The sequence below is a fragment of the Neolamprologus multifasciatus genome, chromosome 11 (assembly GCF_963576455.1).
Source record: "Neolamprologus multifasciatus chromosome 11, fNeoMul1.2, whole genome shotgun sequence".
NCBI lineage: Eukaryota > Metazoa > Chordata > Actinopteri > Cichliformes > Cichlidae > Neolamprologus > Neolamprologus multifasciatus.
In genome coordinates this window covers 2,667,448-2,692,750 of record NC_140449.1, presented here as the reverse complement: position 1 = coordinate 2,692,750, position 25,303 = coordinate 2,667,448, and the positions used below count along the sequence as shown (strand labels likewise).

Genomic DNA, 25,303 nt, shown 5'->3' with positions numbered 1-25,303 from the left:
CACAGCATGTCTTTATCCTGTCTTCCTTCTCTCACCAACCAATCACAGCAGATGGCCCCGCCCCTCCCTGAGCCTGGTTCTGCCGGAGGTTTCTTCCTGTTAAAAGGGAGTTTTTCCTTCCCACTGTCGCCAAAGTGCTGCTCATAGGGGGTCATATGATTGTTGGGTATTCAATTCAATTCAATTTTATTTACACAGCGCCAAATCACAACAAATGTCGCCTCAAGGCGCTTCATAGATACAGAGAAAAGCCCAACAATCATTTCCCTGTGTGTATTATTGTAGGATCTACTGTACAATATAAAGCACATTGAGGCGACTGTTGTTGTGATTTGGCGCTGTGTAAATAAAATTGAGTTGAATTGTTCTCCAGGCATGTTGCAGAACATTCAGAGATCTTCTTTGGATGTTTTGCTGTCTTTTACACTGTTTACACTGCTTCAATGATGTTGAGGTCTTATGTTATGTGAGGTTTTCAGGTATGATTCTCCTGGACTGGAAGCATGTTTGGGGTCAAATGTAAAATGCTGCTGTCAATAGGAACAAAATCTGATGGTGCTTTTCTTCATTCATAACGCCATTAACTTTGATAGCTGCAGACACTCACTGTTGGACCTCTCTTTGGACCTCCTTGTGCACAGCGATGATAATAAGAACCAAAAGTTTGGATTCATCACTTCATGAGACTTGTTGATTTTCAGTCCTGTTCTTGTGTGAGTCGGCATACCTCAGCATTTTCTGCTTCCCTTCCTTAACAATAAACTCTTGACAGCCGCTCTGCTATCATTCCTGAGGAGGCTTTGATAAACAGGCTCAACTGACAATCCAGACGTACGTCTCATGTCCTGTAGCTTTTACTCTGTCCTCTACTCCTCTACTACTCAGTATACTAAGGTATGTTTAAGAGCTCTTTGGCACTTGTTGGTGCAAAAACATTAGACGGTGTTATCTTTGCCATGTTCAAGTAGAAATGGGAACAAATGATGCCGTTTTATGACAGGCTGCCTAAAGAGACTTTAATTTAAAACTGGTTCACTGCTTAGTTGCCTTTTTGTGTGTAGACACAACCCAGGTTCATCCCGTGAGTTAGGAGCCTGAACTATTGCTCAAGAGCACTTTTAACACAAAAAAAGAAAATCAGAGTCTGGTTCCTTGGAAGCAAAGTATAGGATTTTGTTGGATTTCCATATTGTGATCATTTATCACCGTGTGTCCAACATTAACCATGATTTGATGGGCTCACCCTACCCGAGGTCACAGATACAAGCTCTCCAAAGTGCTGCTCATAGGGGGTCATATGATTGTTGGGCTTTTCTCTGTATCTATGAAGAGCCTTGAGGCGACTTTTGTTGTGATTTGGCGCTATATAAATAAAATTGAATTGAATCTTCCTCGCTCACACTTGAATGAATTAAACAAGTGCAGCGTTAAAAAGCTTCACTTTGCTGGTCAACACCCTGTTAGTGATACATGTGGAATTAGTAACTGAGACACTTCCATATTTTAACAAAAAACAACCTCTAAACCAGGAGACTCCAGGCCTCGAGGGCCGGTGTCCTGCAGGTTTAGATATGTCCTTGATCCACAGCTGATCTAAAGGCTAAACGACCTCCTCAACATGTCCTGAAGTTCTCCAGAGGCCTGATGATGAACTAATCATGTGACTCAGGCGTGTTGACCCAGGGTGAGATCTAAGGTCTGGAGTTGGACACCCCTGCTCTAAACCATCATTGAAAAAAGAAGTGCTTCCAGTTAAGCCCTGAGCTGCAGCCACACAGTCGTCCAAATACACAAACAAGACTTTACATCAGAAACATCTTACCCTCTCCAGGAGGCTCATCTCCTGAAACTCCGGGCTGGTGTTTGCCAGGCGCTGCAGAGTGTGTGTCAGATCATAGTCGGTTGCAAAGTAGAAACCGTCTGCATGAAGCATGCTGTTAATCATGGACAGGAAGGTCTTGTTGTCTTGCATCTGCAACAAGAAATAAATCCAGCAACAAAGCAAAAGATACACACGAGCCAGAAACACTCTCTTTATACCCGACAAGCTGGGTGTGCAGCTGTGATCTCTGCTTCAGCAATAATGTTTCACGTGAGGAACATTTGAATATGCGTACAAAGGCTGCGTTTACAGGCCAAAGCACCCTATGTGACCCGTATACGACCATGGTGTGACAGCGTGAACAGTACAAACCCGACCTGGGTCACTTTCGTATGTGGTGCTGAATCCGATACATAGAAAGCTGCTGTTTGATGGTCATGTCGCATGAAATCCGTCTTTTATGTTGACACCAGACAGACGCCAAATATCAGCGCCGGAGAAGACAAACGAGACAGCACGGCGGTAACTGGAGACGGAGCGAGTCAATGGACAGAAACCGAGGTTTTGGACTTGGGCTACGTCCACACGTACACGGGTATTTTTGAAAACAGAGATTTTCCGTTTTCGTTTTTAAAAATAATCCCGTCCACACGTAAAGGCAGAAATGAAGGAAAACGCTGCTAGGAACATGCCAAAGCAGCAGGTGGCGCTATATTCCTAACCGTGTAGAAATGTTGGCCAATCAGAAGTCTAGAAGCCTCGGCGGGAAAAAGTAAACAAGGATGGGGCATAGAAGCGTTTTCCTCGTCCACACGTAAACGCAAAAACTGAGTTTTCAAAAATATCCACCCTGGCCAGAGTTTTTAAAAATCTCAGTTTTCAGTGACCGAAAACGCCGTTTACGTGTGGACGAAAGGTGCAAACGCATAGAAAAATCTGCGTTTTCAAAAATACCCGGGTACGTGTGGACGTAGCCTTGATTAGCATATGGACAGACAATTCAAGCTAAACTTGGAGGGTCGTATGGTAACCAGGCTGAGTCCGGGGTTAACTCTGCTCAGACTACTAGTTGGGATTGTTACAAAGGAAATGAGCAAAACGTTTTTTTAATGAAACATTTGAACATAATACAACACAAAGCAGCAGCCAGTGCAAATGTTTGTCCTTCGGTCAGTGTAGTGCATGCTGCGATGTGAAAGGGCCTGGACCCCCACCCTTCTGCTGCACCTCAACCACCCGATTCATGCAGTCAGTGCCAAAGCTCATATCAAAGCATGTTTGCTGGAACAAGTTTAACTACTTTGAAACTTCTAACGTGACATCATGTTAACTCTGAACAATAAAACAATTCTTCTTTTTTTTCATGGAGAGTTTATTGAACCATCTGACAAATTTGCTTAAAAAATTAATTCAATTAATTGAATTTTAACTTCAAAATCACTGTTCTGGGAGTGCACTAACTCTCAGAAGTGTACAGTAATTACATAAATTGCAAAAAAGTGCAATAAACTACAAAAAAATAGAAAATTGTTTTTGTTTTTTTAACATATATTTCTAGTTAGAGAAATTTAAGGGGTTATCCCTCAAAACTGTAAATACAAAAAAGTTGCACAAAATAGTTTCTAACAACAGGAAATTTATTTTGAGTGTCTTCATAGTTTTATTTTTGAAATACACAAATTTTTATATACTGCAGGAAAAACAAAAATAGTTCAGGAGTCATTTGGACACGGGGACCTGACAGGCACTGAGTGGACCATGAAGCCATGAGTATACCAAAGTATCTACCGTCAAACGTGAGGCCAACACGTGTGCTCCGCAGCAAAGCCTAGCTAAAACTGGGTCAACAGCACATCGATGTCAAGCTCAGCAGCAAATCTGTAACACAATGGCTGAAAAAAGACAAGGCGGCGACGCAGTCGCTGCATTTAAAGTTCAAAACTCTCTGGACTTTTAGGTTTCTGTGTATAAACACGTGGCTGCAAACCTCAGTGAACTGAAGGAAGAAGACAAAAGTCCTCACAACGATGTGTGACAGTGTTTACTTTGTGTTACTGCTGTTAAAGGTTGTTCTGCTAAATTCCACTAAGAATCAGAAGACATTCAGGAGACACTACCTGGTTGTCTGTGAGGTGCAGTATCGTCTTTTTATAGGAGATCACGTCAAAGTCCAGAGCCTTCCACACAGCATGGCCCAGCAGGTCTCCCACCTTCCTCTTCTTTGTGATGACAACCAGGTACGTGCCTTCCAGAAACAGGAGAAAGCAGAGCAGAAATGCTCTGGATTATCCAGCTTCCAATATTTCACAGTGAAATAATGAATCTCCATACTGTGTGCATGCTGCACTTACCTGCCACTAAGCGTATAGTTCCCATCAGTCCACATATTGGCCTGGTCTCAGCTGATGCAGGGACATCCTGTCTCACTGAGGGCGACGGGGACACAACAACGGTTTTTATGGACACGGGAAATATCTGTGACATCATCGAAACTGGGATTGTAACTAAGGAGGGCATCATCGTTTCATGATCTACTCTCCAGACTTACTGAAGCCCAACAGAGAAAGAAATTAACTGAAGATCAGAGAAAATCTTGGCACTCCCACAATTTCAGCCCACGCCAAAAAATAAACAACAAAACAATAACAAATAAGAAGGAAAACACCCTCAAACGTGTTTAACACTTAGCCACACATTGTCTTCAGCTATGTGGTCACAGTTGCTCCTTTAACTCTCGGACCTCACAGAAATATGCGCTATGATAAATATAAATATAATATAATAATATAAATATGCGCTATGATAAATATAAATATAATATAATAATATAAATATGTGCTATGATAAATATAAATATAATATAATAATATAAATATGCGCTTCTTTTGTGGTGGAGGAACACCAAAGTAATTACGGAGCTTCTTCGACGTCTTTAAGAGTTCTGAACAAATATCTTATGGACGCAAACGCGCGTTCCAACTGTTTATCTGGTGCACGTCTTTTATTTTGACAGCGAATGCGCACCACTTATGTGCAGCCCATTGATACAAGCTTTAACTATCGGTAAGTGCTTTAAATCAAACATTCACACTCTGATGGATCAGAGAGAAACTTGGGGTTACTGTCGTGCTCAAGGATGTTTAGGATGCAGACGGGAAATCTAAATCTAAATCTGCCAAATCAACTAAATCAGGGGTCTCGAACTCCAGGCCTCGAGTGCCGGTGTCCTGCAGGTTTCAGACGTGTCCTCGATCCATCACAACTGATTTAAACGGCTAAATGACCTCCTCAACATGTCTTGAAGTTCTCCAGAGGCCTGATAATGAGCTCATCATGTGATTCAGGCGTGTTGACCCAGGGTGAGATCTAAAACCTGCAGGACACCGGCCCTTGAGGCCTGGAGTTGGACACCCCTGAACTAAATTTAATGGGAGATGTTTTTGTTTCGTTTTTTATAAGATCTAGAAACCATTTCCTATTTTAATGTTCACACAAAATACAATTTAGCTAGATATATTGAAATGTTAGTTAAAGTGTCTTTCTTATTGTATTTTTTATATTTCTGTTGTACAGCACTTTGGTCGGCCATGTGTTGTTTAATAAATTGCTTTACAAATAAACTATGGCTCAAATCAGAATCAGAATACTTTATTGATCTCGAGGGGAAATTATGTTGGTAACTGTGCTCCAGTCCAAACAGTAACAAAAACAGACAATACAAGAAGTAAAATGGCAGTCTTCCAAAAGAAATTTCAATTTTATCAAGCCTCTCCTCCCTGCAGGGTTTTTCTCCTATTGTGGAAGACTCTGGCTTCAAAGCATGGTCAAAGAGTGGGCTTCATAAACTGTGTCATGTTGTGAGGAATGGGCACCTGAGCTCATTTGAACAGTTGAGAGGTCAGTTTCGGCTTCCTTCTTCTGACTTTTTTAGATTTCTGCAGCTAAGAAGCTTTTTGACAAAACATAAAGAGTGGAGGCAAGTTTTGGAGCCCTCACCCATTGAGGAAATATTTCTAAAAATATTTCAAAGTAATTCCTCCCCAAAATTAATCAGTAATTTCTATAACGCATTTCTGAGTTTCAATACAAATGCAACTTTGGATATTAAGGCAAGGTGGGAAGCTGAGACTGGCACTCAAATCTCGGAGGACACCAGGGAAGAGGTGTTCGGTGAAGCCCATCTTGTGACTAATTCTGGGCTGTGGAGAGAATTTAAATGGAAGGTGGTCATGAGATATTTTAGAACCCCGGAGATAATGGCCAAAATGAAGCCTACAAATCCTGACACCTGCTGGCGAAATTGTGGTACTTATTTAGGAACCCACTCACATATATTCTGGTCATGCCCAAAACTCTGCTCATTTTGGAATGACATATTTAAAGTTCTCAATACAGTTTTCCAGCAACCATTAACAAAAGACCAACAGCTAGCCATTTTAGGAGTAATACCAAATGGTTTTGCGGGAAACAAAAAGTATCTTTTAAGAATCTTGCTTACAGCAGCACTAAAGTGTATCACTATTAAATGGCTGAATCTTGACCCACCTTCATATAGTATGTGGATTGATAAAGGTAAGAGAAATTTACCAGATGGAGGAAATAACATCTGCTCTGCGGATTCAGAGAGAATTGTTTACGGAGCGTTGGCGACCCATACATGCTTTACTGTTTCAATAATTTAGCATAGGTCTGTTTCGTTTTGTTCATTAATGGCTAGATTTGTCACATGTTATTTAATATTACATAAAGTTTTTGTTTTGTTTTCTTCTTGTTTTTGTCTGTTTGTTTGTTTGCTTGCTTGGGTTTTGTTTTGCTTTCCAGTTTTGTTTTGTGCTTCCTAATTGCAGTTCTTATTTTAATCTACATTTCTGTATTGCGGTTCCTGTAACTGTCCTACTTGTGAACATTGACAATGTTGTAAATTATAATAAAAATTGAGTTTAAAAAAAAAAAAAAGAAGTAAGAAATGCACAATAAAAAGTGTCTATAAGACTGGCAAAAAAATCTTTTGAATTTGATCAACTTTCTTTAATTCCATATTTAAATAACAATAAACTTAAATGCCATTTTGAGCTGCAGCTCAGCATGTAGAGCCGATCATCTGCAACCTGGAAGGTCTGTGGTTCAATCCTTCAGTCTACAAGCCAAATATCCTTAGGCAAGGTACCGACCGGGTTGGAGTGTGAGCACTCACACAGAAACAGCTGCTGGGTGGATGAGGCAGGTTGTGTGAAGTGCTTCGACTGCTCAGGCAGAGAAGCTGTCCATTCACCATAACGAGCAGGTTTTCTTTGGGCTTTTCGTTAAAGGTTTAAATGGTCTCCGTCGCTTGTTTGAGGTTGTTTTCTTCTACATTTTTAGACAGCATCCCGACCTTCGGCAGGGGGCGTGTCCATTTGCTTACCTGTTAGAGTCATCTCAGTTGACACCCTGTCAATAGCCAGGACATCCACGGAGCCATCATCACAAGCTTCTACGTAAAACTTCTCTGGTGTGGTGCGCCTGATGCGAAAGACAAGACCGGGTTTAAGCCACCATGAGCCCATGAGCAGCTCACATTAACACCGACAGCGCTGACGGTTACTGCTCTGAAACATCCATCACATCTTCTAACCTCGCTCAGAAGCTCCGTTACTAACTGCTGCGTTTGCTCACATATTTAAATGTGATTAGAAACAACTGAATGGAAATTGTTTAAAAAAAACAAAACAAGTTGGGATAAAATGGACGTTAGCGTCAGTTAATTAGCGAGAAACTAACGTTGACAGAAACGCGTGTCGCTATAGTTACACTCCGACTAAACACGGACACGCCTCTCCACTCAGCGTGGACCGTAACTCAGGCTGTGTGATGTTACTGTTTCATTTTCACTTACAAGCTGAAACTCTGGAAGGTGGCCGCCATCTTTGCTCCCGAAATCTCAGTGACGTCAGGCTACTTCCGCCGTCAGCTGTGAGCGCGCGAGCGTTTGTTCCGCCTGCAGCGTGAGCGAGCTCCACGTGCGGCCGGACACCGGAACAACGCGGTTCTGTGGAAAAACAAGCAGCATTGGTTAAAATGCCATCTTTACATTTCCAGTAAGGCGTCAATGTAACGCGTTACTGGACTACATTTAGTTGCGTTACAAAAGTTCTTCCGGCGGATCGAAAGAAAAAACGTTTTTTTCCTTCTGCACATCAGAGCAAAGCAGAAGCTAATTTTAATTTCTTTGTAATATTTTGAGCATTAAGGAATAACAGAGACGGCTTCGACCTCACAGCCATAAAGACACCGGCACAGCATCAAAACACTGCTGCCCCCTGGTGGTCAAAACCGTGTGCACCAACTGTTACCTCCCCCTTTAACTGAAACTACTCTGTGGTTTAATTAGTAAATAAAATACCCATATAAAAACTTAGCCTTTAATTAAAATATAAAACAAACCCCACAAAATCAAATTTCACTCACTACTAATTAACCAGCGATCCGACAGACTTAGGTTCACTATAACAGTAAAATCCTGTCAGTGCCCCTTCCTGTTATTGTCAGTCACTGCACAAAGTCTCTCATATGCTTCTTTTCTTTCTTTTTTTCCTTGAAAGTTTGCACCGCTCACCACTCTCAGGGGTGTAGCAGGCTTGTGTCTGTGCTCTTGTAATGCGGGACTTTGCCTCATGCTCAATGTCAGTCTCCATATGTGGCCACCACAGGTAACTTCTGGCCAGGCCCTTCACATTCCCGACTGTGATGTAGCTGTTCCAGCACGGGGCAAGAACGCCGTTCTGGTATCACCACCTTCATCTTATGAAACAAACTTATCAATGCCTTATGATCCACAATAATCATAAACGTCCTGCCATACAAGGACTGATGGAGATACTGTACACCAAATATTACAGCTAATCCTTCTTTATCCAGCTCTGAGTAGTTCTTTTCTCCTACACTCAGTGTACGTGATACAGACACAGTGGGTTTCTCCTCACCATCTGGCATGCAGTGAGGACTCCAGTGCAGAAAGACACAATTTGTGTCCCGATGGCCGTTCCTTATGGGAATCATTTATACTGGGACCTGGAGTGGAAGAGAATTTGACCTTTCCATCGAAATTCCTGTTAACCAACAAAGTAAAGAAAATGTCTTTTGAAATCATTCATCGTTTATACCCCACCAGAACTATATCATATCATACACTTTTGTACTTTTGTTGTTTCTTTTATCTATTCTGACTTCTCTCTGTTATGGGAAATATTTTTTTGATTAATCTGCAAATAGGGCAAACTAATTTTATTTGATTAATTTACTCATTTTACTGACTAAAGTTCATAGACTTCCATAATGTAAAAGCAATTAAAACTCTAAACCTATGCTCCTGTGATATCGTGTGATTCAACCCTTAGCCTGAGTCTAACTGTTATTAAATGTAACTGCTTGACCGTGTCTTTGGCTTATTTAACTCTGTAATGTTTGAGTTGCTAAAAGGTTTTGGGTTTTTTTTGTTAAACTTTATTAGACATACACTTAGGTAGAACAGGAATCACACAAAAGATGACATTGTGGTGTTACAGTGAGGAACAATGAGAGTGACAGTGAGACTAAAGTGAGTACAAAAATAAAATAAATTAAGGGGAACATAAATAAAAGTTTGCGAGAGCCAAAATCAAGTTAGCGGTTTCAAACAGTTACAGATGTTAACAGTCCTGAGAGCCTCGGTGTGTTTGATGAGCAGATTGTCCTTATTGTGCGAGTTCTATTTTTAATACAAGAAGTTCAGGTTTTCTGCCGAGGACTTTGCTTTTGTGTATGTGAAACAAACATATTTATAAAGAAGAAAGCATCATTGTCCTTGTGTTTAAAATGATAACAGCCAAAGATAAAGTTCTTGTAGTATAACTGAAAATTAGGGAGAACAGAGTCAGTAATAAACTTGTGGAAGTCCTTCCAGAATTTACGTGACCAAAACAAATGAGTAACTGTTTCACGTCGCTCTTGACAGAAGGTACAATTTACATTTATTTCAGCCATAAATTTGGACAAATGTTGTTTGGTGGGGTAAAACTTATGAATCAATTTAAAGGAAATCTCTTTAATTTTGTTAAAAGAAACCTTTGTGGTAAAGTCCAAACTTTTTTCCATTCAATATCTGTGATTGGCCCAATAAAATATGGCTGATGGAACAGAGACCATTGCATCCTGAAAGAGATCTTATTCTGGTATTTATAGACGTATGAGAGGAGAAGCAAACATTGCCAAGAGAAGAATGTAACACATCGGGGGAGTGATCGATAGTGGAGCACTGTGGGAGCACTGAGTAACATGGACCAGGTGGGCATCGAATACTATTGAGAATTCTTTAGGCGTTATCGGTACATCGTATCTCTGAGGAATTCAGAGTAATTATATGAGTCCATCTTCTCTATATAACTGACTAACCAAGATTATTCCATTATTAACCCAGTTATTATAAAAAAAGAGTTTTATTTTTATAAATAATATTGCAGTTATTCCAAATAAAACCGTTTTGTGGAGAGAAATTGTGTTTGTAAATCAGCGCCCATGCCAAAAGAATCTGTTGATGAAAGTTTCAGTGGTATTTGTGGAATAACTGCAGAGCAGCAGGAAGTTAAGGCGCCTACATTAGAGAACACACGATGTGATAAAGTTCCAGATAGAAGTGATTTTTTAAATACTTTTTAATCCACTTTATTTTAAAAGTGTTGTTAAGAGCACCGCAGTCAATAAAATGCATCAATAAAATGTATACCTCCTATATGAATTTAAAGCTACTTTATTTATGCAAGTAGTGAGTTTATTTTTCCATAAAAGATTCTTTATAATAATTTGTTAATTGACTCACAGGTTGTATTATCAACATGTAGTGATGAGCAGCAGGTTAGACGGGAGATGCCTTCAGCCTTCGACAGCAGAACTCTTCCCTTCAACGACAGGTCTAACTGTGATTAAAGCTTTTTTGGGTTTTATCTATAACAGGAGTGAAGTTTGTGGAGCATCTGGATTGCTCGTTTTTTATTATTTGAATTGGTATCTTACAGAGTTTCTTACAGGTATTCCATGAATTGAAGTTGCTAAACAACGTTTAACTGGTAGAAGTTCACATTTATGCAGGTTGAGTGAAAGTCCGCAGGCTTTAGAGAATAGGCTGTATGTTGTTAATGCGAGGCGTCTCTGAGGAAGAGAGCTGTATCGTCTGCCAGCTGACTTACAGAGTATTTCTCTGTTATGACCAGGCCTTTAAAGAACTGAGTTTAATGTGGGAATTAAGGAGTTGCACAGAAAGAAGGAATAAATATACGAATAGGAGGCAACCTTGCCTCACTCCACGCTTTAGAGAGACTCTCGGGGAAGTACCAGTGGCGAGCTCTATGGAGCTGTTACTGTGTCCGAGCGGCATTACAGAAGGACTGACCAAACCCTAATTTATTTAAAGCAGTAAAAATAAACTCATGCTCTGAGGAGTCGAACGCCTTGTAGAAATCTAAAAAAAGAATAAGACTATCATCCTGTACAAGTTCTGGGTAATCTATTATGTCTAAATTAATCTTATGTTGTTTGGGATATGACGATTCTGCATGAATCCAGATTGACTCTCATCAGTAACTTTATCTAATACAGGTTTCATTCTATTAGCCAGAACTTATAATCATTATTCAGTAAAGAGATTGGTCACCAGTTGTCCAGGGAGTGCACCTCTATCCATACTTTCCTTAAAAACGTCTAAAAGAAACGGGGCTATACTGTCAGCAAACTGTTTGTAAACCTCGGCAGGTCCAGGTGGTTTGTTAATCTTTCAATGTTTTATAGCATCTGCAACCTCGATCAAAGAAATTGATCTGTCGCAAAGCTGACTTTCCTCCTCATTCAGCTGAGTGATTTTGTCAGACAAGCTTCAGGGCGATAACTAGAAGAATAAAGTTTGCAATAAAAGTTTCATTAGAAACTGTCCCATTAATATTTAGTTGTAGGATGGAGTTGGTGTTAGATTGATGCGAGACCGAATAAATGCGTCGTCAGCTTTGCGTTTGTAAATCTCATCCAACCTGCTGCAGGTCAACCAGTTCTATCTTATCAGATTCACTGAGGGTCTATTGGTTTGGAAGTAAGGCGTGTGATCTTTTGTATCACTTGTGTCTCATCAGATCTTCTTTTTGCCAAATCACTGCTGAATTTTCCAATTTTATATTTCAAAAGTTCCCAGTTGCTACAAAATGTATCTGTGAGAGCTTTACTCCAATAAAGTTTAATGAATCTCTGAACTTCACAAATCACCTCTTTATGCTAAGGAATGGTTCTATTTATCTTCCAGTGTGAAGTTTTAGTGATGAGGGAGGATGGGATTGATAAGCTTTATGGTCTGAGAGCGGTGTAGGATAAATATCTGTTTTAACTTTCTCTAAATCTTTTGAGATGAGCCAATAATCGATACGTCAGTGGCTGGTTTGAGTCTTATTACACCACGTGTAAGCTATTTGAGATGAATGAGAATCCCTCCAAGAATCGACTAAGTTGAATCTTTGTGCAAACAGTCTTATGAATGAGTCTGAAGGCCATCGGTCCAAATGCCTGTTAAACACTGTATTACAGTCTCCAGCAAACATTATAAAAGAATTGTGATATTTAGATGAGCAGCGCAGTAGACGCTCCTCCAACCTATCAAAATATAGTTGATTCTCCCTCTGACAGTTAAAACCATAAACATTGAGAGTTGCTGAAAAGTGCCCGGGCTGTGACCAGTGTTGCCAACTCCTCAGTAAGGAAAATCGCTATTGGTTGTCCTAAAAGTCGCTAGAAGTCGCTAAATGACGTCATCGCCTAATTTGCATAATTGGTCATGCTAATGTAATTGTAACCTACGCTGCTGGAGAGAGAAATAACATTGTGGAAGAGACATAAAGTGAGTAAAAAACGTCCTAAATGCATTTAGAATTTATTTAGAACTACAAATTAAATTTATTTTAGCAATTATTGTTTTTTTTAATGTCACAATTCCAACCCTGCTCCTTTACCCGGGCTTGGACCGGCAAAAGTGACCCGAAACAGGCACTCTGGTGGAGTTACTTTGTGTGTGTGTGTTTATAAGTAGTTTTAAACCTTGTGATCCACAAAACAGCAACAACAGTAAAAGAGTAAAAGAAGAACTGACTGCGTTACAGCACCCGCTGCTTGTTGAGAGTAAAAGCGATATGCGCTTTCACGTCTTTTTTTTAGCGACTAAAGTCGCTAGGGGGTCTGAAAACTCGCTAAATATAGCGACAAAGTCGCTAAGTTGGCAACACTGGCTGCGACTGATGGCCATGAGACTGTAACCTTCTTCTTCTTTTGAGTTTAATGGCGGTTGGTAAACCAGCTTAGATGCGCATTACCGCCGCCTGCTGGACTGGAGTGTGGACATTTAAAGAAATATAATCTACTTAGTTTTAAGAGTTTTAATCATCTGTGTTTTCTTAAATTAGTCGTTAAATGTATAAATAGGATGGCCCCAGAGTGTCTCAATAGATCCATCCAGAGATAAGACAGTAATCGTGTTACCAGGAGCAAGGTGAACGGCAACCGCAAGATATTATCGCAGATCTACATTCGGTCAGTCAGCTTTGTCCACACAGGCCTGACGTCTGTGGAACCGAAATCAGATTGATCACAGACATCAGATCCTTTACACTGAAGGTTAAAGTCTGGTTAAAGGGAAATCAGAGATGTAGTCATTTTAACTGATGATTTTAATTTTAATTTATTGTCTATTAATTGTAATTGTATTTATGATGTAATTTGGTTTTATTGTAAAATGTATCTATTTTGATTGAAGCCCAACAAGGGACAATTGTTGAAAATTAGCTATAAACGTATGTGCGTTACATCAGTTTCATGTTTGTACTTGGACTATGTTGAACTGTCCCTTTAAAATAAATAAATTCAAAATTCAAATTAAGTGTTAAGTCGTGTTTCTTGCACTGATCGCACTTCTATGTAACCTAAACACTAATGATAGCTGATTTCACCTCATGTTTGTTTTTCTTTTCCATTGAAATCAATGCTGCCAGCATCTCTGGATGGTCTCAGCAACACAGATTTACATAAAATTGATAATTGATTAATTGTGTTAACTCATCCGTTTGTGTGTGTAAGAACTGTAAACTTATATCCAATGAGTTTGTTCATTTAACATTTTAAACTTGCATTAATGTGACACTGGAACTCACTGTTGTTGAAAATGGGCCTAAAATTTGACTCGTTCAGTTTTATTTATATATTTTTTATAGTTTAATCAAGCTGCCATCAATCAGAGCTGCACTCTGAGCAGCACTTTGTACGAGTAACAAGGAGGAGACACCAGGTCATGAGAGGGCTACGTCACTGTGTGTCAACCGTATTTTCCATTGTTCACTCTTATATACAGTCTTGGATACTATGTACTATATTTTTTATTTATTTCATTTCTTTTTATTGTTGTATTGTTATTTATTATACATATATTCTTCTCTTTCACTCACACAGAGCAGGTTTGCACAGTTTCCGTTGTTCTTAAAGGACAATGACAGTCGTTCAGATAATGGTGAAGAAAAGAGGAACTAAGATGTATGCTGATGACGTGCAGCAGTGAACAGAGGTGTGGGGGTTTCACCTGATGCTCTGAGCCTATATCAGAATAACAAATGACTCAGTGATTATTCACTGTGATTTCCAACATTTCTGCTCAATAGAAATGAATCTGATTTCAGAAACAATTACACTCTGCTCCTCTGAGCAGTAGTGATGTGCTTGTACGGTCTGTGTGTTCTGATCACTTAACATCAGTACAAAGACTTTCTTGTCAGTTTAAAGTGGTCATTCAATAGTTGTCTCGTCCAGAGAGCTTGGAAAAAAACAACTGGACTTCTTTAGGTTTCTTGAAGACGTTTCACCTCTCATCGAGCTTCTTCACTTCTAAAAGCAGAGGGTGCAGAGTCCTGCATGTAATCCCATGTGGGAGCCTTAAGAGGACCAACAATATTGATCATCCGCCTTATCACATGTACCGAGGTGTGAAAAAGGGCGTGGGGTCATTATTAGCAGAGGTTTTGGGTGAAGTTACTGTGAGACCTTATGCTACCCATTGAGATCACCTGACACAAGATGTGAGTGAGGGTTAGCGTCTGTCGAGCGTCTGTTAAGGAATCTGAAACTGCTCTGTAGATGGCAGACAGATGGTGTCAAAGACGGCTGCTCACAGTGGACATGTGCAGTGGAACAGTACACAGTGACACGGAGCAACGCTCCTCTGAGACCACGCTGCTACAGACAATCAAACAGGATGACATAAAGTGCAACAAACCAAAGCAAAGAGAGTGCAACACCAGACACAACCCAATAATACAGACACGAGACATCGCAAAAACAACGACAGTGGGTTGTGCAAAAGAGTGAGATTGTGCAAAAAGTAACTTGGTGTATGAAGGTGTGCATATGTGGTGTGCATTAAAAGGGAGTTTTTCCTTCCCACTGTCGCCAAAGTGCTGCTCATAGGGGGTCATATGATTGTTGGGTTTTTCTCTGTATCTATGAAGCGCCTTGAGGCGACTTTTGTTGTGATTTGGCGCTATATAAATAAAATTGAATTGAATTGAATGTGTGCATGAGATTGTGCAGATAAGTGCCTCTTTCAAACATTAGCATCCTCCAAAGACTGACCGTTATCGTTTAGATATCAGTCAGAAATCACAGACGGATTCCAGCTTCCACCTTGTGACCGGAAGGTTGTTTTGGCACAACATCCGGCAGCTGACAGCAGCTGTGCTCTGTTTGAAAACACGATTTCCGTCTGTGTCCAGTTGGTGGCGCTAATGCGCCGCTTTGCTTGCTAAGCAACAATAGATTAGATAGAAGAAGAAAGTTTGCTCTCGGTCGCACAGTTGCACGTGGGACGTGATCACGCCGTGTCTGTTCACTGAGGATCAACACAGAAGAGATTCAACTCCGCGGGCTGCGTTCATTCCAGTGGTTTACGCCAGAAACGATGAAGCCAGGTAAGATCACACGTGCTTACACGCGGGCTGGTGTCTGATTGTGAGTGAGCCTGTGCAGTCAGATACACTGCGTGGACGGCCTACACGGCCACGTTACTGTGAAAACTACCGCAGACTTGGCTGGCTGAGCGCGTGGTGTGTTCACGGGGAGCCGTTGATGTGTCCGCGCTCTGAGTTGAACACGCGCTGTGTCTCCTCGCACGTGTCCGGGACTCCGTGGGGCCCACACAGCGACCTCCGTTACAACCACAGTTTTATTCCGTGAGGAAAAGCCAAAGTCGGGTCACGCCGCCTGAAACCCGCTCGAGCCGTTTACAGCTGTTTTCTGCTCCACGAGACGTAGCTCGCGCTAACGTTAGCCCGGTCGGAACTCTGTGTGTCTGCGTGTCCAAACATCGCGGGCACGGCCACGCTGAGCACGCCGCGAGCACGCTGTCGTTCAAACCCGACACAAGGCGGTGAGTCGTTACTTTTTATTAAGGATGTTTCTGAGTGCGGGTGTTTGAACAGCCGCGTTATGTGCGTGCTGTGCTGGGTCCCTCAAGTAGTCGAAGTCGGTATTTAAATCTGAGCAGCGACCCGGGTTAACGATCCAAGATGGCGGCACTGACGTAAGCAGCCATGTACTGTAAAAGGTTGCTTTGGCTCCCACCTTCATGTAGGCAACAGCTGTCTCACCTGCAGGGACTCAAAGTCTCTAACGTCGGCTTTTCACTAGTGCCTGCTTGGCTGAGTGGGGTCAAAAACGTGACACCAGTGGAGTGGTTGGCCCACCAGTGGCACCACTTAGTGAGTCTTGAGAGTAACTCATTCAAAACACAACTAGACAAAGAAGCGCAGCGCGGTCTGAGCCTGACGGGACGCCGTACACCGAGCAACATCGTCCTGATTTCCTCTGCGGTGTTTGTGGCGCACAGATGAGATCGCGGGTCTTGTGACGGCCCCACTCACGTGGCGGTTTTCCACGGCCGGAAAACAACCACAACAGGATCTTTTGGAGTAGCTGTGAGTGTAACAGTGGCACCATCGTCCTCGACTTTCTGGTTGCTGCGAATAACTTGAAGTTTGAACGTGTTGTTCCAACATGGCTTGTTTTGAAGAGCTGGATGTGAAGCTTGAAGTTTCTGCTGGTGTTTCACAGCCTCCAGGTCCACGTGTGGGGCAGCTGTGGCTCTGGGTCGTCTGTGGGCTGACCCACACCCACTCCAGTCTGCCAGAGTTCCTCCGATGCACTCGATGTGATGTGTGTGTGAACGTCAGTGTTATAGATGTGTCTATTTACACACATAATAACGATTCATGGTTTCAGGTTTCAGTCCTCGCATGGACAGAGGAGGAAGAGGTGGAGGCAGAGGTGGAGGCAGAGGAGGGTTTGGTGACCGCGGAGGGTTTGGTGACCGCGGAGGACGAGGAGGATTCCGGGGAGGATTCCGGGGAGGAAGAGGTGAGACTGGAAACGTGTCGTTGGTATCATCACATCATGGATGTGATCCTCAAATGCCAGGATGACGACTTGAAGCAATTACAGAACAAAATATTTTTATTCAGGTATCTGCTAATAATATAATGTTATGTTAAGTTTAAATAGAGACAGTTTCAGAGTTAAAGCAGCTCACAAAACATTCAGTGCTCCACTTGATCACAAACAGAGATGAAGTGTTGCTTTGTGTTTGTTTCTCCAATTACCCAGTAGTCTTTAAACGCAGCGTTTTAACCAGCATTGAGCTCCACTTTTTCTTAACCCTGTGAGACCTTTAACAACCAAGTCCGCCAGAGCTTATCTTTATATTTTTACATGCTGTAGTAGTAATGATAATAACGATAATAATAATGATAATGATAATGTATTGCATTTATATAGAGCCATTTTTGGGAGCATTTCAAGTTGTTATACATCAATACAACTGTTACAGCCCACATTTTAATAATATGTCTGCATTAAGTCCATAGTAATTACATAAATTGCAAAAAAGTGCAATAAACTACAAAAAAATCATTTTTTTAACATATATTTCTGGTTAGAGAAATTTAAGAGGCTTATCCCTCGAAACTGTAAATACAAAAAAGTTGTACAAACTAGTTTCCCACCACAGGAAATTTATTTTGAGTGTCTTCATAGTTTTATTTTTGAAATACACCAATTTTTATATACTGCAGGAAAAACAAAATAAATATTATAGTGCAAATTTGCAAAAAAGCAGCAAATGCATCAAAATAAACTATTTCCAGCAGTTTAAGGAAACTCTTCAGAAAAGCATAAAGTCAAACAGGACTTTTAAAAACACCAGTGTAGGCTTATGTCTTTAATAAACAAGTTATTTCTGTGTTAGCTGACTGCTGCTTGTCCTCATTCTGAATAAATTGTTTCAGTGTAAAGCAGGGGAGGGAAGCCTTCTTCATATGACGGGCCATTTACGTTTTTATATCGCCCTCCGAGGGCCACGCTGTTGTAAACACAGAGCTGAGGATGGAAAAAACAGACAGAGAGACCCAAAAACTGCTTGTTTGTTCTTTAAACAAAACAGTTACTGGTGTATTTAATGATCAGGAGTCCAGCCAACATCCCAGTGAAGCACAGACATGCATCACTCTGCGACCTGCTGATCCAGGTTCTGGAACTTTCTCTGTTTTTCAGGTGGAGGCTTCCAGTCCCCAGACGGTGGAGGATTTCGGGGCCGTGGTGGTGGCAGAGGAACCCCAAGAGGGAGAGGGGGTAGAGGAGGGAGGGGCGGCCGAGGTGGTTTCGGAGGAGGGAAGAAGGTCCTGATCGAGCCGCACAGACACGAAGGTGACTGTTCATATTTTAGAGGAACTTTCTGCACTGAAGGCTGGACTGTTGAGCCTCGGCTACAGTTTATGTCACATTTTATTCACTGTGTGTGTGTGTGTGTGTGTGTGTCAGGAGTGTTCATCTGCAGGGGGAAGGAGGATGCCCTGGTGACAAAAAACATGGTGGTAGGAGAGTCTGTGTACGGAGAGAAGAGGATCAGTGTGGAGGTGAGTCCAGCTCAGCAAATATAAAACCGTGCAGCTTCCTGCTGCTGTGAGCACGCTTTGAGTCGATGTTCGCTTCGGTCTCGGTAGGAAGGAGAGACGAAGATCGAATACAGAGCCTGGAATCCGTTCCGCTCCAAGCTGGCTGCGGCCATCTTGGGAGGAGTTGACCAGATCCACATCAAGCCTGGAGCCAAGGTCATGTACCTGGGAGCGGCCTCGGGCACCACGGTGTCCCACGTTTCTGACATCGTCGGACCCGTGAGTACCGCACGCTTTCTCTTTGTAGCTGTAGTGAGGAGACGTGCAGACCACCGCTGCTCGTAGTGTTGGACCACACGGGACATGTGAGGAGGGGGCGAAGGAACAAACACAATAATTAATAATACGACCCTCATCCCGCCATCAAAATCTGGGGGACTGAACGGTGGGAATCCCTGTCATGGGATATTCCTCACTGGAGTTTCTAGGGTGGTGTAGTTGGGGCGTAGGCTCTGCTGTTAAAGTGTACCTGCAGCGTGGATCTAACACAGGAAACAAAGAAGCATTGACATGAGTGTGTTGTGTGACAGGAGGGGCTGGTCTATGCAGTGGAGTTCTCCCACCGGTCGGGTCGCGACCTTCTCAACGTGGCGAAAAAACGCACCAACATCATTCCAATCATCGAGGACGCTCGGCACCCGCACAAATACAGGATGCTTGTTGGTGAGTAGTCTGCAGATGAGGTTTGTTTGTAATCGGTGAAACGACGGCGAGGGTCGGCCGTCGCCCCGTCAGGAACACCTGCAGAGCACTCACGCCGTCTGTCCCTCTGCAGGCATGGTGGATGTGATCTTTGCTGATGTTGCCCAGCCCGACCAGACCAGGATCGTTGCTTTGAACGCGCACAACTTTCTGAAGAACGGCGGCCACTTTGTCATCTCAATCAAGGTACGCTGATAACGCCGCAGCAGGTGACGGCTCCCTGAGCTCTGGTGTTTGAGGAACGCTGGAGGTGTTAACGTTGTCTGAAGTTCTCCAGGCTTTCTAAACGTCTTTCACGGGTCCTCTTCGGCCATCTTCACACAAATGTTTTGGCGTAGGCTTTGTTGAATCTCAAAAAACTAATAAAGACATTTTCCGAGTCAGTTATGTCGAGTTACTGACCCACAAACACGAGTACGTGTCTCACCGTAGATGATTTCTAATAGCAAACGTTGCTAAAGAGAATAAAAGGACTCGTCTCCTGCTTTACTACAGAATGATGACTGTGGTGTTCACAGCAGCTGTGATAGAAACATGTAACTGTGTGTGTGTCAGGAGAGTTCACATCCTTATCAGAGCTCTTTGGCAATCTGCTAAATCAGGTTATCTGTGACTGAATCCTTGATTTGGACTCAAACTGGTTGTAGTCGTATTCTAGGATACTCGTCTGTTGTTGTGGTTGTTCGTGAGTCTGATTCCAGCTGTGCTCCTCTTCCTCAGGCTAACTGTATCGACTCGACAGCAGCTCCAGAGGCAGTGTTTGCCTCAGAAGTGAAGAAGATGAGTGCAGAGAACATGAAACCACAGGAGCAGCTCACGCTGGAGCCCTATGAGAGAGACCACGCGGTGGTGGTGGGCATCTACAGGTAAAGCCACCTCGTCTGCGTCTTAATGAGGCATGTTCACATGAAGGGTCAAGGGTCGTTCCTGCCTGTAGGGGTTATCAGACCTGACACGCTGCCCTGAGGGCAACAGGTAAAGTAGGTGAAGGCTACGTGACAGCAGGGAGGAGTGGCGAGACACCAGCAGCTGCGTCTACAACCCGTTTCTCCTCAGATCTCTCAGGAAGCGTAGGTGCTGCGACCTTTGTTCACGGCGGTGCTGTGGGCAGTCCAAATGTTCTCTGTGGGAAATCCTGGATCGTGTCCACAGGCTGCTCTGCACTTCCTAAAACCCACGATGACCTCTTGTTGTCTTGCTGTTCAGCACCAGGTGACCCTGAGATGAGTCCAGCTATGCCAACTGTAACACGATTATTTCTATTAGCGTTAGAGGAGGACGAGTTTGTAGTGAGTGTAGAGCTGCGAGACGTTACAAAGTGAGCGTGGAGGAGAGATGTGGGCCGAGCTTCACTGTAAAGCTTGGCCCGATCGGTGAGGATGACTTTAATCCACATGCAGGTTAAGGAAGCCGAAGGCTGTCGCAGGATGTCTGGGCTCGCTGTTAAAGGCAGCGCTGATGTCGATGGGCAGCGTTGGCAGGTCGCTTCCTCACCCTGCCCAGATGTTGCAGGGCGGGGCGAGGACCCACACTGATGGTGCTCCTGCCTGCAGGTGAACTGGTGTGAATGAGGCTGACTGTGAATACCAGCCTCTTACAGGCGGGCGTGCGACCAGCCTGTCGTCGGGCAGCCATGGCTGCAGCTGCTGAACCTCCGGGTCAAAGGTTACATTTTCTGAAAGCTGGAACAGTTGCTGAGTGACCTGTAACTGTTTATCAGAGTAACCATGTGATGTTGCTTTAGTTTTTAAAGAAAGCGCAGCCCTAACATTACCTTTGTTACCAGAAAGGCGGAGCTTATTCCGCTCAGTTGAAACTCAGTTAATCAGTTCAGTTTCCTACTTCTGCATCAGAAGATTTGCACACGAGGCTTTTTAGCTCCTCAGCCTCTGTGGTTCCTGAGGACAGCTCGCAGCTCCTGCGCTGCGTTAGCGCCATCTGGTGGCTTTGAAGAAACAGCCTGCTGTCAGCTCCAGTCTGTAGAGTTTTATTTAAGGTTCATTGGAGGAGATGGAAGGAAAACTTCTCACTGCTTCCATTAAGAACTTAATGAACATCCAGAGTTCAGGTAATGAGCCACATGATGCATACATGCATCTACAAACATGGATCTGTGTTTGGAACCAGAAGCTGCAGCTGAACTGCTCAAAGAATCGTTTCTGACCTGTTCTGGCTTTGACTGTCAGTGCAGAGGGAACCACATGATTCAGTCACCAGATCATCACTTAAACACCTCGCCATCTTACTAAGGACCCCCCCCCCTCCTCCTCCCTCCCATATTGATCTTCATTGAATTGTCAGGCACAGACCTGCCCCAAAATCACTGCATTTGTCTGTAAACTGTATCTGTGGTAACTGTATTTTCTTTTGTTCTCAGACCTCCACCGAAACAGAAGAAGTGATGTGTGCATGTAAGCTGGGCCGGAGGAGGATTTCCAACCTCCTCCTGGCACGTCTGCCGTCTGTCACCCTCGTCTTCAGTCACCGTCTGCAGCTTCCTCCAAGCACACTGAAGCTTCAGCTGGGGTTCCTCATCCAGTCTTTACTCAACCATCCATCTCCTCTGGTGCTTCCAGTTCTCACAGATAAGGTGGAGAACATTATGTGACACCTGGTCCATCAGTGCAGTACCTGGTTTGCGCTGTAGAAAGGTCCCGTTGTTTGTAATGCACATGTATACAGTAGATGAGGTTACAAAGTAACACACACCTGCCTTGTCCTGGGACTTTGGATCCAGCAGACGTCTGTGTGCCGAGGACCCTGATCAGTCCGACTGCAGCTTGTTTGCTCTGTGTTGTTTTGTTTGTTGGCTTCTGTGATGATTATTTTCTTAATGAATGAATCTTTTAGTCTGACTGGCTCCATATTCTGAACTTGCACCCACACTGCTGGTATTTTAAACAGTGGACCATTATACACACTTCCTGTTTTGTTTGAACCAGTTTAAGTATTTTTCTTTTCCACATAGCTGCCATATTTGTTTTAATAAATGTTTTTGGTTATAATTGAACTCTTCAGCTAAATGCACATCACACTGACCAACATTCATCTCACTGCTCTCCTGGTTTCTTTGGTCCAGATTCACAGCAGTGAGGTGGTTTTAAACATGGCGTCACTCTATTAGGTACACATGGTCAACGGCCTGTTTAGGTCACGTGGCAGTAGCCTGATGCGTTTAGACAACACAACTGGCTGAAGTTCAAGCTGAGAAGAAAGGTAACTTTAATGACTTTGAATGTGGAAGGTCCCACAGGGCTGCAGAAACTGGTCTCCACTAAAGAACAATGCAGTGAGCAGCAGTTCTGTGATACCTGGTTAGTGGCAGAGGTAAGAGTGCTCATACAAACAGTAACTCAGATCCACTTGTTACAACAAAGGCATGCAGAGCAGCAGCTCCACTCAACGTGTCAAAGCTGCAGCAGAAGACCGCACAGGCCGGTGTTGTGACAAAAACTGATTGCTCGTATTTAAACTGCTATAAGTAACTTGTTGGGCTATAATATGTGAAACATGTCAAATGCATCCTTCATGGATGACATAAAGTCATATTGAGCCACAAACAACATTCGTGTAACAAGGTTGAAGCCGCAATCAGCTTTTGGCAGTGACTTTTATATAACCTTTATTTATGCAGTTTAAAAAAGTTTTAATTAACATTAAAAATGTCTTTTGTAAGAGTAAGTTGGCCAAGAGGAGAAGAAATGGCAGCAAATATTACAATAGTTCTGTAAAATATTTTAAGTGGGGACAAAGGACCGGATTGGTTATAATGTAAGTACAATAACACAGAGCTGTAAAGATGCTTGAAAAACGGATAATTTTTAAATTCTCTATAGAACCCCTCTGTAAACGCTGTTCACCGAAGTCTGTTTACCAACATACGTAAAGATATTACACAGAAAAAATACACAGAAACATTAGAAATCACTTTTTGGCACAACACCGGTTCTGCTGGCAAACGTGGCTCCATACATGTGGTGTCAACAGTCAAGAGCCCCAGCATCATTTAAACGCCACAGCTTACCTGAGTATTGTTACCGTGTCATATCCACGCTGTAGCTGTGTGACGATGACTCACCGTGTCCCTTCAAACTGGTCAGCTGTGCAGCAGGAAAGTGCAGCAGGTGTGTCACGCTGCCAGAAACGTTTCCAGCGCCTTATTGAAGGATTCAGGCAGCTTTGAACCAGCAAGTGTGTCCGTGGGGTGCAGCTCCACGCGGACTTTGCGCGTCACTCAAAGACGTCCCTGAGCGACCGTGGAGCGCACAGGTGCTGGGGTACAAAACTAACGACCACCGCTCAGGTTTCGCGCTGTTTTAAGCGCTAACCGCTCAGTCCTCCCCCGACGAACGGCCGTCAGGTTTAACGTTATGATGAACGTGTCCACCTGTTCTCAGGTGTGACTCACAGCTCGCGTGTGGACAGGTAGCGCGACCCCTTCTCTGTGTGCGGCGGCTGTTTGACCGTTTAGCTCGTTGGGTTGCTACCTGTGCCCGTACTGTCAGTGAAACCTGGATTTCAGCTCTCACATTAATCGCTCTGTGCAGTTACAGGAGAAACTAACTGCTCGTACCTGCAGAGGAAAGGAAGTGCTCTCTAAAGTGGTGACTCGCGCTAGTTTGACAACACTACCATCATCTTTTCGAAGCGTTACACGGTCTGCATCGGGCAGACCTTTAAAATGATTGCTTTAGCACCGTTACAGACTTAACTTTGGGAAGTTTGTGCGATAGTATGCGGTACGGTTTGTTTTGGCAGCCATTTTGTGGGAAATTTCTCTGGAACGCGCTGGGCCGTACTTGCCTAGTGTCGGGAGTGCGCTCTCAATGCAGCCCCTCTCCTTTGACCGATATTAACATCACAGAGGGGCTGGCCAGCATAGAGTTAGCTTTAGCCGTGTCTGCTAAAATACGGTCTTTCTCATAGCGTCTGCAGGTTCGGTCCGTCGGCTGGCCGTTACTATCAAACAGCCTGCACTTTGCGGACTGTCTTCCTTCAAATTCCAATGGCAGTGTTTTAATCAAGACAGCTAGCATGCTAGCTACTAGCTAGCTAGCTAATGTTAGCATCTTGCCTTTAAATTAATTGAGAAGAGGACGAGATCGCCTATTCAGTTGCCCCACGCTGTGGTTGCAAGGGACTTTGTTGTGCACCTGAGAATAAATATCGATCCAGTACATTAAGCTTGCTTAACAGAAAGAAGACTGAGTTCGAGGTGTCCGTGTTTGAAGCGGCGGGCTGCCCACCACCCCTTAGGCACGGCTAGCTGTGCTGCGCCGGCAATCAGTCCCCATCGACAGCCCCGCTCCTCGAGCTCCGAAGAACATAGACTATCATATTGTACTGGAAACGGGAAACCAGTTCCTGGCAAACAAGTCAACTCGACATTATTTTGGATTTCTGCTTTGAACGAAGGACAACTGACCTGGGGGAGGGGGCTCGGTTCGTGTGGACGAAGGGAAATAGGGGTTCCGAACATGGCTGCTAGTCGGAACTTGGTTCGACACACCGCCTGAGGTAAGAACTAGCCGGCCGGCGTTGGTCTTATTTATGGAGGAGTTGCTGGTTATGGTGGAGGCTGACACTGGGTTAGTGGTAACAGTGCTTGGTAGAAGAACGTTACCCTCTTTTCGCCCCTGTTACCGGCCTCGTGTTACCGCTTCCCCGGCGCGGCGCCTCAGATAGCTGATGAGGCAAAGAGGCAGGCTTCGACTGAAACAGGTTGGTCACCATTGCTGATGCACAGTGG

General features: G+C 43.4%; 3 protein-coding genes across 4 annotated transcripts in view; 2 read left to right on the top strand and 1 right to left on the bottom strand.

Annotated features, from left to right (window-relative positions):
- Window positions 1–23,696, bottom strand: part of sacm1lb (SAC1 like phosphatidylinositide phosphatase b) — a 45,358-nt gene extending 21,662 nt beyond the window's left edge. The window contains exons 1-6 of one of the 2 annotated variants that reach the window (XM_085176710.1): window positions 23,579–23,696; window positions 7,698–7,850; window positions 7,227–7,324; window positions 4,174–4,248; window positions 3,940–4,067; window positions 1,823–1,972 (exon numbers count right to left, since the gene is read on the bottom strand). In XM_085176710.1, the coding sequence (XP_085032836.1) occupies window positions 1,823–1,972; window positions 3,940–4,067; window positions 4,174–4,248; window positions 7,227–7,324; window positions 7,698–7,726 (480 nt within the window). In that variant the 5' untranslated portion in view covers window positions 7,727–7,850; window positions 23,579–23,696. The other variant, XM_085176711.1, reaches the window with a different exon arrangement.
- Window positions 15,659–22,555, top strand: fbl (fibrillarin rRNA 2'-O-methyltransferase). Its single transcript, XM_085176746.1, has 9 exons — window positions 15,659–15,816; window positions 17,126–17,260; window positions 18,452–18,604; window positions 18,719–18,813; window positions 18,901–19,071; window positions 19,383–19,515; window positions 19,628–19,740; window positions 20,275–20,420; window positions 21,932–22,555. The coding sequence occupies exons 1-9, from the start codon at window positions 15,807–15,809 to the stop codon at window positions 21,954–21,956; spliced, it is 981 nt and encodes a 326-aa protein (XP_085032872.1). The 5' UTR covers window positions 15,659–15,806; the 3' UTR covers window positions 21,957–22,555.
- Window positions 23,697–24,378: 682 nt separating the features above from the next.
- dyrk1b (dual-specificity tyrosine-(Y)-phosphorylation regulated kinase 1B) overlaps window positions 24,379–25,303 on the top strand; it is a 64,169-nt gene continuing 63,244 nt past the window's right edge. Inside the window, exon 1 of the mRNA XM_085176701.1 lies at window positions 24,379–25,071. The gene's annotated coding sequence lies outside the window, so the exon portion shown is untranslated. The remainder of the gene's footprint in view (window positions 25,072–25,303) is intronic.

What these genes read in the sequence shown, in the direction of transcription:
- fbl (XM_085176746.1), top strand. An exon ending in TTTCTGACATCGTCGGACCC is followed by an intron (nt 19,072 to 19,382) that starts GTGAGTACCGCA and finishes GTTGTGTGACAG; the next exon opens with GAGGGGCTGGTCTATGCAGT. An exon ending in CAAATACAGGATGCTTGTTG is followed by an intron (nt 19,516 to 19,627) that starts GTGAGTAGTCTG and finishes GTCCCTCTGCAG; the next exon opens with GCATGGTGGATGTGATCTTT.